This window comes from Botryllus schlosseri, chromosome 2 (genome assembly GCF_051294905.1).
Source record: "Botryllus schlosseri isolate E-star chromosome 2, Bs_hap1, whole genome shotgun sequence".
In the NCBI taxonomy this organism is placed as follows: domain Eukaryota; kingdom Metazoa; phylum Chordata; class Ascidiacea; order Stolidobranchia; family Styelidae; genus Botryllus; species Botryllus schlosseri.
The window spans coordinates 22,776,925-22,792,853 of NC_137237.1; the positions used below are offsets into that span (position 1 = coordinate 22,776,925).

Here is a 15,929-nt window from a genome sequence, read left to right on the forward strand (position 1 = left end):
AGATTTATAAGCCCATGGCCATGGCGGCAGGTCCCAATGTTGAGTAGAGAATTGTGAAATTCCGATTGGCGCGAACATAAAATTCTGCCTTCAACTTAATACAGATATTGTACTGCAAGCGGCCGTTACGAGAAACGGCAAATACGGCTCGGTTTTGATATATATATATCACCAGGTGTTGATTTTTACTGCTTCGTTGTGGAAATCGCAATGTTTTATTTGACGAGTACAAAATTTCAAATCTTTGTCCGGTGTACGTACGTACTAGATAGGCCTGCTGCTCGCCAAGCAGCTGCGGTCAAATTGCGTTTAACTATAAGCATAAGCATAACCAAACATCAACCATTTACAATTTGAAACTAGGCAGAGCGGAGATAAATTATACTGCTGCGAGGTAGTGGCGTGTGGAACGTGTTGATAACCTGATATACAGCACGGCGGGTGTTCTTACAATGACACTAATGTACGACGTACGTACAATGTACATCGAATATCTATTTAGTGTGGATACTTCTTACGCAATGACGCGCAAAGCTAATAGGCTGTTTCTGACGTAATAATGAGCCGTGGCGTTTGAAAATCAGACGTTTGTGCTGTCACGAGCCTGGTATAATATCTCTTCCTTGTTCACGAATGTTCAGTTTATGTCATAGTCCTTGCAAAAATAAAAAGTAATCGTTCTTTCACAAAGAAATCGATTAGATATGGAAAGTAGTCGATTACGATTACGATTACTTCGGAATTTTTTCGAATGTAATCGATTGCGATTACGATTACTTGAAAATGCTGTAATCGTCGTAATCGATTACGATTACTAATCGCGATTACCCCATGTCTGATTTAAATACGTTTAGACGGTCGCAAAATTATGGTTTTACGGCTGAATGTGGCGGTACGTCCGCAGGTTGAGCACCCCTGGCCTAACCGAAATAAGGATGAACATTTGAGCAAGGCTGCAACGTATAGGAAATGCTAAATACGAATCAGGGCTCGAGGTTACTGAACCACCATCTAACGCAGTGGTTCGCAAACTCGACCCCCTGGCTGCGCAATCATGTATTCTGCGCTATTTATAAGCTTGCCGCAGGAAGCACCAATTCAAAATGTCTGAGCTGTAGCAGTGGTTTCCTCGAGAATCATCAGACAGATATCGCAAGCTGAACACATGCTAACTCCACCCTGTTCTACTCCAGAAGGAACTAATAAGTCCATTACCAAAGGTTAAATGACGAGAAACAACTGCTTATGATATCACATTCTACGATATTACACATCCGGTCAACCTGTTCTGAAGCATAAACTGGCGTATTTATTGTGATAGCTATTGTCACCGTCTCATCGGTTCATTATATTGCGGATCTGGTACACCCCTGTACACCCTATCCGAGTGGTACACCCTTTAAAAATTATGGTACACCCTGGGGTGTAAGAAACACCCGGTCGAAGAGCACTGGGATATACCACACCAAATCTTTGTCACCCATCGCGATATAAAACATCGTCAAACTCAGCATATAACATTACCGGCTTTTGCATTGAATCAGTGCTGCAAACCGATCGTCAGTAACAAAGTGGACTACATATAACTAGAGCGTGACGAAGTGTATTTTTCTCGGTGTCCACACCACCTTTGAGTACACGCTGGTACAAGTTATTCTACGATAGTGGTAACAAAAAAAAAGAATGAGAATCATAATTATACTGTTGAATGTTATATTGGATAATACAATACACGGAGAGACATATAGCATCTAGTATTGATGAAAAAAATCAAGATCGTAAGGTATTAAGTAAAGTATTTATTATCTTGCTTATCTGTGCAAGATGTCCCCTTTACAAATCGAATCACGAGAATGTTCCAAACATGATGTAAGTTATGATATTGCTTGAAAAACAGGCGTGTAATGTTACCTAGGCTACTTTTCATTACATGTATTTATATCACTCGCGACAATACGAGTTAAACAAACATGCGGTTATGGTGTAAGTATTACATCGACATATGTATAACGAAAACAACCAATTCGTACGATCAAGTTCGATGGCATAGAGAGAGAGAGAGAGAGAGACAGACGCCGCCAGCTCAGCAGTACCCGGGACGACAATGCCCTGAAAGTACAAGTTCAAGATCAGTTATAAAGGTTTTATTCAGGCATCCCAGAGCTTGAAGCTAATTGTATCATCTAGACTTTAAATTTTAAAGGGAATCTGCCCTTTAAATATGACACAGTCTCAAATTGCATCAAATCTCCTTGCTGCTGTATCACGTGGAAGCAAAGCAAAGTGAGTGACGCATCATGTATCACACGAACGATAAACTATACATATAGTAACTGAACTGCAAACTGGAGGTCGCAGCGAGAATCTATGGATTATGCAAGTGCAACAGTAAAGAAATCTTGCCAGAAATTTCGCAACTGGATAGGCACTAGGCAGCGAATTCGGCAGCAGATGTTTTTTTCTGAGAATGGCTACCGTATTCGAACAACAGCAAAATTATTTTCGCGAGCTGTACTATTTCAGTCCAACTTATGTGATATCGAGGTCTTCCGGCATCGCTTCTTAAACCTTTACGAAATTTCTGGCACGTATTGCTGCATTGTCGCGAGTTCTCGACGCGATCAAGCACTTACGCAGAGAATGAATTTTCGATAGTTTTCAGCCGATATTATGAAGTAACTCTGTCTTACGAACTATGATGTGATGGTCTAGTTACGGTAAGAAAGTGTAGGCTACGGCACTGGTGCTTACTGCTCATATTAACTCTTTCACTTACTGACGCATTGTCCCTCTTTGCAGCCCATGCCGAACGGACAAAACTTCAGAGAGCAAAGATCTGAAATCGACAGTCAGAATCCAATTTGTATGTGTGCAGGTTGTAAAAGAAACTTATCAGTAGGGCGATTTTTTGACATGTCAAAAGTTTGTCAAAATAGTAGCGTTAGGTCAAAAAATTGTCAAAATTGTTTACAAAGTCAATTTTTTTGCCACCTGCATTTCGTTTGTATCGTAATTATTTGCACTGTATAATGTGAACTTATCATTTGACATTTTGCATCTTTTGGCCTACTTAATAGGCCTACCGCTGCCGTTGACGGCTCATTATCTGCTCATTGTGAATTATAAACGGCCAAATGAAACAAATAGGTTGACATGGTGCTATGCTGAACGTACCGCAATATCGTAACTGAAGCAAGACTGCGTGGGCATCTTTTGTTATATCAAGAAGCGCATGACGAAAAATTGTTATGCATGAGGTCAAAATTTGGTCAAAATTAAGTTTTTTAAGGTAAAAAAATGCCGAAGTTTTGATTTTTTAGATCAAAATCTTCCCTCTTTAAAATCGCCCTACTTATCAGCTAAATAGGCCTATACAGAAAGTGACAATATAATATTCTATTAATTGAGTTTACTGTGAATGTTGACGCATATGACGCCATAGGCGAGTCTATCCCTATTCAACGGTTTTGGCAACGTATATAAATCTCCACTGCGTTAATCTATCATGGCCATTCCGATAATTGAGGTGTGGTCGCCAGCGCTAAGATTACCGAATTGACTATGTTGAATGGATCACTGCACGGCAACTGTATATGTACTAGATCAGGGGCTCTCAAAGGGTGGGCCACAGAGCACGTTGAGGTGGGCCAGAAAGCTATTTACAAAATTTTAGAATTAATGTAAGTTTAGTTATATTTGTTATGCTAAACGCTAAAAATGTATTCATAAACTTTGGCACGTATGGAGTCAGCATGTACAAGTCGGCTTTCTCCACTGGCTATGACATAACCTACGGCCAACAGCAACTGAAGTAATTTCGAGTATATGATAACTGGAAGGTAATGCTGAAGTAACCAAGTATTTCGACAGGGTGATATGCCGTATGCCGTTGAAAGAGGTGTGCAATAAACTCGGAATCAAGTGTAATAGATGTATACTGCACTTCGGCAGATCGTATTATTGTACGACAAAAATAGCCATAATTGAAAATTATTAGCAACTTCTGGTGAAGGTATACTGCCCCACCGCAACGAATCGCAATGGATTGAGGATTACGCAGAGTGCATTAATCTTTGCAGTTGGTTTGGTACAAGACATACAATGTACATTGTACAGTATGCATAATAAAAAACTCTTTCTTCACTCATCTGTAGTACTAGTACCCCATTCATTAATGAATTGGTTGAAGCTGGCCTATAACGATTATATTATTCCCCACAATAGTGGAACTAAAACCCCAATCACACAGTGGATGCCGGGATTTGATCATTGTGTTTCGCGAGGCGAATGGAGCAGCGGACGATCATAAATATACACATGAGTTTAAGCCTATGACCTACCAGGGCCGTAACTGCCGCATCCAAACCCCCAATTGGGGGAGCTGGATAAGGGCCCAAGATTATTTTGTTGGTCGTTTGGATGATATTTATTCAACTCGAAAATTTTTGTCGCGCTCCGCGCGATTTCATATCCCTGGTCGTCTAGATTTTAATTTTATCAGTAAATTAAGAGAAAAAATGCGCATATTTTAGATGAATAGGCATATCGGTGCAGTCGATTACCACACATTGAACAGGATTATGACTCTAAGATAAGAGGTGGGCCACAGCACATTTTCAAACCGGTAAATGGGCCACGGCCAAGAAAGGGCTGAGAACCCCTGTACTAGATAGAACAAGTCACTAATTCCTTCCGACGAGAGGAGTCAATCGCAAGCTGTGGCATCTGTGCTTCCAATGACAGCGAAAGTAGACCGTAATGCTGTGCCTGACTTCTGTAAATGGCCGTGGATGCAGCACATACAATGAAATCAAGAAAAATAAATATTTAGTTCATTAAAATCAATTTCCCATTTTCTTGGCTTGTCTTTGTTTGATTTTGAACTATACAGCTCGCGTGATAGCCGGGGGATTTGACCATAGACGACATTAACCAGCCCAACGTCTGAACGATGCTAACGAAAGACATCGTACCCTATGGTTTACAACTGCACAATCGTACTGTACATATGGACTTACCTATAGGTCTCTCGCACTGTGCCCTGCAGGCAAAGACAGTCTGGAATCTGTTCGCATTTCCTTCGCAACCACCGTAATAAAAGTTCTCACAGCGTCGTGTGTTTCTATTGTAGTAGAAACTTAGAATAGCGGCCTCGCACGGACCTGTATCTTTGTCGAGTGTGCAGACGGAACCTACGAGGATTCATACAGTATATTTCTTAGCATTGCAGCTGGTGATGCTTTAGAAAATTGAATGGATAGTGGTAATCTCAGCCATGCATAAAAGTTACGTACAGTTCACGGCTTCTTTAAGACAGGGGTTCTTAAAGTATGGGTCGCGAGGGGTATAAATTTGAGTCGAGACCACACCAGAGGGATCTTTTAATCTGCATAACATTAGCTGAATTTCTTGCGCGCAACGAAAAGTTTTCTTCGCGCATCGCGCGATCTCCCGTGGAACGAATACTCTTTCGTATAGGTGCCTGTGTTAGGTACAGTCAAAAAACGCGACACGTCGAAATGTGGTTACGACAATATGGCTTGATCTTGAAAATGTGCTGACTTTATTTCTATTACACAAATTGGCTTGATGTCATGATATGTTTTGTCAAACATTGATTTTGCTAGAAAACTCTACCTTGCTAGGAAACTACTCGGGTAGATTCGGGGGAGGGCAAGAGCGGGGCAGTAACTGCCGGACCCTATATTTGTTTTGAGTACGCATAATTTATATAAATGAATATAACTTTCTGCGCAATTGTGAAATATTGCTGGTTTAATTTAACGCCACCTTGGCTCAAAATGACCGTCGCTGGTTGGTCAAAACCTTCAATATTTACATGCACGGACTCCGAAATGGTCGGCATCGAATAACCTCGTCCTTTCAATGTGGGCCTTGCAGAAGAAAATGATGCACCCCAATTTGAAATCGCGTGTGTCACACATGTTTCATAGAACTGCATTGCGTACAACTGATTGTCTCCAACCTCTCTGATTTATACGTCACATGTCGTCGCATACTGCCACTAAAAATGCAGTCATTTTGATGTCTGAGGCTCGGGTCGCGAGATATCAATAAAACCCAGATTTGGGTCGCGGTCTAAAAAGTTTAAGAACCCGCTTTATGACTTTGATAGTCGTAAATAGCCTACTTTTATCACATTCCTCCTTCCTCACGCATGTACTGTCGGTTCTGCTTTTGCGTACATAACCTTCCGCACAGACGCAGAAATCGGACGGATTGCACTCTTTTGTACACTGGATTGGGTCGTCGGCTTTATCTTCACACGTTGGAGGACAATTGCTTGGACAGGCTTTGTAGACTTCCGGGAAAGTACACACTGTAGGGGACATGACAATTACTCTTACATGCTGTGCGTTAGCGGTCATGTCATATATTTTTACCAACACATTTTCCGTTATGAAGATTGCCTGTCCTGCACACACATTCTCCGTTCTGACAATATTGGTCTGGTGGACAGTGTGGGCAGACTGCAAGTCGAGATATGTGATGGCAAAAGAGTTTAAGATGAGATTTTATTGAATGGACTTACCGCATTTCCCAAACACTTCGCGACCCGATTTGCACACACAAACGCCGTTTTTGCAGACTCTGTCGCTTGAGCACTGTAAGTAGCACACTCGAGGGAAAAGGGTAATCGGAGTTGGAGGTGGCAGAACAATCGCCGGAGGTGCTAGGAAATGACCAAAACGATCACTATACTATCTCGAAAATTGGTCACTTTTAATATGTGTGTACCAACCACAATAGCCGAATCTATCGATGACACCCAAGCAGACGCATCTGTCATCCCTGCACACTCGTCCCCTACTGCAGGATTTTAGTCCGCATGCTGTAACGAAAACGGTGTATTTCACTGATTTCCACTGTGGCGTGATGTGAAAATCAGGTAAACCGCAAAGAACACATTCTTGTACAAAGCTTAGCTTTCACACTTAATTCAACGGGTAAAAACGAGTCAACTTAATTATACTTCTTACAGACGAACATCCCGGGTGAGGAGTGGGTTCTGTATTCGTGTTTCACTCCAAGAATGTGAAATAAATGCGTTACACTTAACAGTAACCCAGGGTTGTAATGACTCGCGTCAGACTCGAGTCACGATTTTTTTGTGACTCGACTTGCCTCGAGTCATTTTCTTGAAATGGGAAAATGACTCGACTCGACTCGAGTCAATCTTTGGATTGACTCGACTTGTACTCGAGTCATTACGCATGACTCGACTCAAGTCATTGACTCGGCTTATTTTATATGACTTGAAGGTGAAGAAATTTGCGAATCACAATGGTTAGATCAACGCATGTGACGAATTCGGTCGACATCGCTAGTGATGAAGAGGTGATAGATCCTCAGCAATCAAAGTACTCAAGACTTTTCAATTATACAAGCAAACAATCGAATCAAAGTTTAATAAGAGCCAATGAAACGACTCAGATGGTCAAGTAACCTACTTGGAAGGGACTGATAAGCTCATGTGTAGATTTGAAGGCCATAATTCGTTGCATTTTTGGGCGACTAGAATGGATGAGTATCTAATACTCTTCAGTGTGGTTCAAAAATGCTCTTCAATTCCTGCATCTAACGCACCAGTGGAACGTGTATCCAGTGGATGTGGATTTATTCCGAGGCCATGCCGCTTTAACATATACGACAATCTCCTTTCCACTTTAGTATTTTAAGTGTAACTCATTGATTTGATCTACTGTATCTGAAAACACACAATACCCTCCGTCCATTTGACGTTTTGTTAGGTATGTGCATTGTGCACGTGAGTAATAATGAATGGCTAATGTTGTGTGATGTTTGTACAATAGGGCTGATCAAAAATAACTTCTTTTTTATTCTACTGGGTGGCTACTTGATGAAATGGCTATTTTGCATAAAAAGAACACTGAATCTGGCTTAATTTTTAAAAGTAGAATCAATGATATGAGAGGAGAAAATTTTGGATGTGAAAATAAATGGAGTATTTTTAGTGAGAAATGCTTTCATATAATATAATTACATACTAGTAATAAGTCGACTATTTTTTCATGTCCCAAATATTCCACTCCAATAACTTCGCTTCTTCTAGTTGGAATTGAGCCAAATTTGCTATGAATCATATTTTTACACAATCTAACAATATCATGAGGTAGCTGGTAAAATTCGAAAGTCTCTATTCGTAATTAATCCAAAATATTTTCTCTTAGCATTGCTTTCTACTGGTTGGAATTGAGCAAAATTTAAGTTATTTTAGAAAATTCAAGAATTTTAAGAAGTAGCCTCCTTTTTGAGATTTTGTCCTCATTTTTGAGAATTTTTGGTAAATGTAGGGCAAATTCAACGAAAATAACAGTAAATCAGCACTAAAGTAACGCTCCGGCGACTATTTCGGGAGCTGAGCAGGCAAGTTGACCTTTTTCCATGAAAATGTTGGGTTATCTATAGAAACGGTGCTCACCAAATTTGGTTCAATTCCAACCACTGGAAGCGGAGTTATTGCCGTCGGAAAATTTGGATTATGAATAAAATAGTATTTACGCCGTTACGGCGACCAATTCTTTAATTATTTATTATAGTGGTGCCCACCGTAAATATTATTTTATACAAATCCAAATTTTTCGACGGCAATAACTCCGCTTCTACTGGTTGGAATTAAACCAAGTTTCTAACACTTCCATGGGGGGAACAGAAAATCTTCAAATTTTTTGTTATTTATTTTTATATAATAAATAGAAACTTTCTTCTCATGTAGCAATGCGGCTAATGGTTGGAATTGAACCAAATTTGGTGTGCAGGCTTAAATTAGGTCACCTAACAATTTTATCAAGTAGCCAGTGCGATTTGAGAAAAAAAGTAATTTTTGAATAGCCCTAATGTAGACATGAATTCGTTAATCCTCTATAAGCTATTTGTGAGCGGTCGTCGATGTGCTCGTAATAAAAACTGAATGCTTGTATGTGTGATGTATCAGACTGACAAGACAGATATTTGATTTAAAGATCTAAGAGTAGTAAGTTATCGTATTGGCGGCCTGTCTCGTCTATCTGTAGCATCGGTAAATGAGGCCAGGAACTGTCCGTTATCTGCCTAAATAAACATGTGCCAAGACTATGATAGGGACAAAATAAGCATGTTTGGCAAGCAAGGAATTCGATATCACCCAAGCAGGATTGAAAACATAAGTTGAACATGACTTCAATACCGTGACTTGGACTCGGACTCGAGTCATAACACTATGACTCGGACTTGACCCTTCAAACGGTGACTTGGACTCGGACTCGACTCGGTGATGAATTGAAAATGACTCGACTCGACTCGAGTCAAAACCACAAAAGTAAGATTGACTCGTGACTCGGAACCATGTGACTTGGTTACAACCCTGCAGTAACCCACCATAATGGGTAGAAGTATACCCTGATGATAAATGTAAATGAGGTTGCGCTGTATTCGTGCTATATAAATATATATAAATATATAAATAGAATATAAAGAACCTGAGAGATACATATTGAATTTTGAACTTACGCGTTTTGTAGTAGCGTGATTCTGCAAATATACTGCAAAGCCAAATCGCCAATACAGATCTTAAGAGTATCATGCTTATTGTTACTATGCCAATCAGATGTCAATATATCTGTTCAACTGTAAGTGAAAAAATTAAAAATTGAACGCAACTATAGTTGTATGACCGATTCCAATTGTACTTTCATTAAATATCGTAGAGCTTTAATTGTAGATCTCACAGTTGCAGTAAGGGTAAAGGGTAAAATTTAGTTCTGTTAATCATGAGCACAGTGCACTTTTAATACCAGGCATTTGACAAGATATCAAATTTGGTAAATGTTACTGCCTGTCAAGATATTTGGCGTCGGTCATCTATCTATCTACATGTCTAAGTGCATGCATTGCATATATAGCGCTAATGGAGGTGCTTCGTCATTGTTGATATGATAACCGAATCTAATTATTGTAGTGAGAATTTGGTTTCGTCGGCGCTCGAGGCTTTGGAAAACATTAATTAGATACGTCACATGCGAAACGCAAGGAATCACTTTCTACGTTTGTAACATATTTTAGTATTCCTTAACCCTGTATTGCAATGTTCTGGAAATTCGAATTTGGTTCAATAAATATCATTTCTCCCCAACAGATTTATGCCATCTAAAGGCCCGGTGTCAATACCGTTCTCAGTTCCCACATCAACCATGGTATACGAGCGTTCGCTTACGGCAGAAGTGACCAGGTACATATATATTAATTGACAATGTCATACATGAGAGAAAATGATACAAAGACTGAGTGATGCAGAACCCGAATGACGACAACATATTATAACGTCAAAAGTCACACCAATAGTTTCATCGGCATTAGTCATTCAGCATTTGTCGAGAATACGCAACTGCTTGTTGCAATTTAAAACGGTGACCAGCGATTGACAAAAATGACTGCGACTCTTCGTCCCAATAATATATTCATTTGAGTATTTCTCGTACCTTTAATTTCATATATGTGCTGTACACTGTACAGTACACTACAGTATACTTCCAACTTATAGTAGTTTGACATGGGTTTTAGACTACAATTTCTTATGCCTGGCCAAGAGGCCTGGCCGAATACATAGTACGCTACCATCACAGCTTTGAAGTTTATCGCGGAGGGATTTATTGGATAGTTCAATATATTTATTGTTATAGTCCAATGAATCGAAAGGACATCTTCAACGCAAGCATGACAATGACAAATTGAGTATGCAGGCCTGTATTGGTTTATAATAGTCATTGTATAGGCCTATATATTACTTTTCGAGCCGGAAAATATGAGCGATGCAAAAAACCTTACAAATATTCATCCGTTACTATCCCATTTGTTACAACCCATTCCTCGTGTTGATGTTTAAGCAACATACGAGTAAGCTAACTAATTGCAACGTAAATAGCATCAGAAATTCGATATCACACGTCAATGTTCTGTCCACGCCTGTGTTTCGTGTTATAAATTCCCGTTTTTCAGTAGCCTACCAATATTTCCCAGTAATCTTAACATCTGTACTGAAAGACCTCAACGCAAGTTTGGTTTTTATTAACTAAACGAAGACTCAAGCAACCAAACGCGACACACACAAAAACATCCAATATATAGGTAGGGTATTAACGTGCGGGTAATCAACACAAATCATTGAGATTACGAAGAAACAATAATAACCACAATCACCCCTTCTTAAACATAAGACTACACTATAAATAAATCGTTACAAATGACAAAAGCTACAAACAACAAAGCAAACCGCACAATTTAGGCCCGATCTCCATATCTATCAGGAGGCCGACGAATGCGAGTTATGGATCAACGGAGGGATACTTCAGACATCGGACTGACATCGACTTCATCTGAGCGATCTACTTGAGAATCGGTGTTCGTGCGTTCTTTCTCAACTGACTGCATCGATTATTCAACCACTTGTTCAGGTTCACGCTCCGGAATCTGCATATCTTCCTCAGTTCCGGACTTCGAGCGCAAGGTCTCTGTTCGTTCACGAGGAGGACATGAAGCAAGGTCTTTCACAGATATACCGTAGTTTCACGACCTTCTCGGCGCTTTACAAGGGCATACTTTGGATTTACTTCAATGAGCTCGACATATTCGCAGAGAGGATCGCTTATATTTCGGACAAATTCCCTCAGGAGCGCAGCATCTTTGCTGGATATCATCCAATCTGGAATAGTTTGAGCCAGGGCCGTAACAGCACTTCGTCAGCCCCCCCCCAAAACGTAGGTCTTGGGCCCCCCATAGAGTGATAAGCCAGACTTTTGGGGGGCTTCGCCCCCCAGACCCCCCTCAGGCTGTACGCAGTTTACCGCTACTAACCATCTATATTGGGTGTCCCTTTGGTGTCTACGATTTCTCGACAGACCGCGCGTAGCGCGAAAAAATTGTATAATTCACGATTGAATCGGGCAGTATGATCGAGAATTTCATATATATTGCTATCAATTTTTTTCCTCTCTCTGCTCACGTAATCAGATTTACTGGTAGAGCGTAGTGAGGTGTGTTTCAAAAGGTAGGACCACTCAATAATAATAATTAAACATCTCCGGGCGTATACCTGTCAGCAGGAACGAAACAGCACTTCGTCAGGCCCCAAAAAAGTACTTGGGTGGTGGGCTCCCATAGGGTGATAAACCTAGTCCCCCCTCATCACGTTGTTCGCTTTTACCACGAAATTAGTTGCACTCTTTAGTGATAACGCGCGAAGCGCGAAAATTTTCGATGATTCATAACAGAATCGGTCAATAAGATCGGGAATTGCATGTAGCCTATATTGCTATCAATTTCTTGTCCTCTCTGCTCGCGTAATCAGATTAACCGGTAGAGCTGACTGAGGTGTCTTGGAAACTGTAGAGCCCGTAAATAATAATCGAACATCTTCAGGCGGGCGGACCCGTTGGTATGACTTCGTTACATGATGTTATTTCGTGACCTCAGCAATATCAAAAAATGTAGAATCGCATAAACGTACTAAACTAAAAGACGCACACAATTTCATGTTGGTATTTCTTCACCGGCATATAATTTTTCCGTGCGGGGTGGTATTTGTCTTGTGAGGTTCAGATTGCCAAGACAGGAATATTCGTCACCAGTCATTTAGGCGCCTATGGACAATTATACCTATATGTATCAGCATAAGCGCAGTCCTTTTCGGCCAAGGTTTTCTCGCTGCCGATCGTTCTGGCACACCTCTTGGAGTCGCATGTTACATGGCCTAAAACTTTATATCTCCGTGCGTCGTGGCGCGGTAATGGCCAACGCCGATATGCCTATTTCTATAAATCTTGCGTATATTTTCTTGGGTGAAGAGTATCCAATAATGAAGATATTTGGCAACATGAAATCGCGCTGAACGCAAAATTTTTTTGAAAAAGCTACATAAATTTTCAAAAAATACTCCGTAATTTATGCTAATTCACGAAATAATTTTGGGCCCCCTTCGAGCTCGCCCCCCCCCCCCAATTGGGGGGTTTGGGGTGCGGCAGTTACGGTGCTGAGTTTGACCGTGCATCGATCGCCGACAAAATGAAAAGAAACGTTCATTCGGAGTGAATCCGGTTGCAGTACATAATAATGACCTTATAGAGTGCAAGGCGTCTGCTAACACCACTTCCCAAGCGCTCTCTGGCTATTTGTGAGATGCGAGTAAAAGTTTAATTGACCTCCATATCAACTGATTGGCCCGCTCACACTGACTGTTACCCGTAGGGTGATAAGGAGTGGTACGACTGGTCGCAACACCCTTTCGGATCAAAAACTCATGGACATCTTTAGACAGAAAAGACTTACCCCTGTCACTATGCACATAGCCAGGTAGTCCAAACAAAACGAACAATGACGATAAACAGCTAATGACAGTCTACGACGTCATATCGGCGCAGGCGAAGACGAAAGGAAAACGACTGAATTCGTCGATTACAACAAGCAAGTAAGGTCGCTTTCCAGCGACTGGTCCCTTGAAATCTATACTCACGCGATCCCATGTCCTAATACGGTACGTGGGGAGTTTGGATTACAAAATCGAAACTCCGTCTTTATGGAATGCCGAATATATCTCCAATATTTATTTGCTCATTTGCGAGTCAGCAATAGGTAGCACGGTGTTGCGTTTCGACCTGATGATGAAAAATGATGATGACCTGACAATCTGATGGCACTTTTCAAGGTGAAACTTGGCATTTCTGTACTGGCTACTGAAAGCTTAGCAGCAGAAGTCACACTGATTTGCAATAAATGCTCAATATAACATTTTTGTTTTGCGTGAAAATCATGTTTCAACGGTTTTATTCTTTTAAGACTGTTTTTGTTTCATAGTTTAGGATAGTTAGCTGTGCAATGGGTTAAATGTTTGTTTTTGCGACTCGATCAGCGAAAATTCGGGGTGTTGTGAAGGCTTGTGGATTAGCGTAAGGATTCGCCAGAGGTTATAAATGTTAAGAACAACTGGCCTATACCAATTAAAACCCGTTTTCATTTTCATTTTCAGGAGAGGGGAGACCGGGGACAATTGTAACAGTTTTGGTATTTTCGAACATTACGTGTTTTTCTCGTGAATATTTCTTTTCCAAACTTTTATATAAAGAAGCCAACAACTCGATAGTTGATACAAAAACTAAAATGGATCTCAATCAATATTCAATCATGGAAATTTTTGGTCGCGAAAATCATCGCTCAAATGTTACAATCGCCCGTACCCCGGGGCAATTGTAACGCCCATGCGTGGCAATTGTAACAGTGTTATTTATAACTAAAAACAAACGAAATGAATAACAATAATGGGAGCACAAATTGTACTATTGAAGTAAACTAAAAAAAAGAGAAGTTTGAACGCTTCCGCAGGCTACGCCCCATCGCATTTTTGGCATCTTAATAAATTATCATCCTTCGTGCCTTCTGCATGAGCTCAAAGTGTACAAGAAACACATTCATTCCATCATCTCCCTACACATATTCGGCCTCTTCTACCAAGGTGATGTAGTTCAGCGTGCATAATGGTTTGGGCATTCGGTCACCTCGAAGGTGCGAAACCGACCTGGCTAAAATACCTTTGTTGAATGGGCCGAAGATAGTGTAGCAAAACGAGGACACAACATTGTGTGGCATCAAAGCTAATGGTATTCTTCTGTTCCGTACCAAATTAGAATAAATTGTTCACACCAGATGACATTTGCCCCGTGTTACATTTGTCCCCGGTCTCCTACACATATTAAAATTGTAAAATAAATGACAAAATACACACAAAGTGAGAAGAAAAATTGTTATAAACCTGCCAATTACATTGTATGGTAATTTACGAAAATTATCTCGGAATGCAGGTTCACTAGAAAGTGTGTATGCGATTAATAATAAATAACTCATTTCCAAAATTACGGGCCACTCATAACTTCCCCATGGGTGACCATGACCATGACCACGGGTTGACCACCCGTGTTTTAGGCCAAAGTGGCTGTCTGATGTAAAAGACTACACCAAGCCGTTTCGACATCTTCCGATCTTTCCATTCTGTTACAATATTGTGGTGCGTGTAAATGATGAAAATAATTGCTACATAAACGAATGTCGAACAATCAAACACCCTGCACCGGATGCGGTTTGACTTGTTATATGATATGGACTTCCTTTCTTAAAATGAATGAAGCTGACCGTGGGCGGCTAAAAATCGCATGACTAACGTCGGTACCACAGAGATAGATGGGGTGGAATAGTGCAACTCACAAACATATTTTAGCTGTAGTTCGAATACGGGAACTTTCTGAGGAATATGGCTGCTGCCAAAATGTTTCCACACCGTTCTGTTTTAATTAGAGACCAAGATTGCTGCCGCTCTCTACATGGCTACATGCACTCTCGTCGGCGCTCGAGATTACCGGCTCATGATATGATCAGCGTGTACTCAAAGGGGGTGTGGACAGTGGACACTGGAAAAAAAATCTATTCGACACACTTCTAAGTAGCCTATAGTCCCCATTGTTATTGTTAATTCATCTGCAGCAATGGTATGTTCTGATTTTGACGATGTTTCATATCGAGATGGGTGACAAGAGTTCATATGGTACATCTTGATGATATCACGTCATATTGTACCAAGTTTCAAGGTCGTCACTCGTCACTCAATGATTAATTAGGGCAGTAAATTCGTCATCGAAGTCAAGTAGCCTTATATTATTGTCGATCCATATAAAGCAGTGATTTAACCCAAAGGTCGGTATCGGTATGTGTTGATTTTGACGATGTTATATGCTGAGATGGGCCACAAGATTTAGTATGGTATATCTTGACGATGTCATCGAACACTGTGCCAAGTTTCAGCAAGTTTGACACTCAACGATTAGGGTTAATTGCCTTTTCAAATCGGCTATGCATAGGTGTGCGCTAAA

At 40.6% G+C, this 15,929-nt stretch overlaps 2 protein-coding genes across 2 annotated transcripts in view; both read right to left on the bottom strand.

The window, feature by feature from the left end:
• LOC145434183 (serrate RNA effector molecule homolog) overlaps positions 1–15,929 on the bottom strand; it is a 356,705-nt gene that overhangs the window by 178,932 nt on the left and 161,844 nt on the right. The gene's annotated exons all lie outside the window — the stretch shown is intronic.
• LOC145434167 (uncharacterized) lies at positions 1,584–9,673 on the bottom strand. The gene is made up of 8 exons (XM_080311483.1): positions 9,532–9,673; positions 6,764–6,853; positions 6,554–6,694; positions 6,405–6,491; positions 6,152–6,340; positions 5,019–5,192; positions 2,777–2,836; positions 1,584–2,109 (listed from the first exon to the last, which is right to left on the bottom strand). Exons 1-8 carry the CDS (start codon positions 9,602–9,604, stop codon positions 2,084–2,086), a joined length of 840 nt encoding a protein of 279 aa, XP_080167609.1. The 5' UTR covers positions 9,605–9,673; the 3' UTR covers positions 1,584–2,083.

Excerpts from the sequence above, each read along its gene's own strand:
- LOC145434167 (XM_080311483.1), bottom strand. The coding sequence starts at position 9,604 with ATGATACTCTTAAGATCTGTATTGGCGATTTGGCTTTGCAGTATATTT. Across the intron at positions 5,193-6,151 it reads GAAGGAGGAATGTGATAAAA|GTTCCGTCTGCACACTCGAC; the intron begins GTAGGCTATTTA and ends GAATCCTCGTAG. Across the intron at positions 2,110-2,776 it reads CAAAGAGGGACAATGCGTCA|GGCATTGTCGTCCCGGGTAC; the intron begins GTAAGTGAAAGA and ends TTGTACTTTCAG.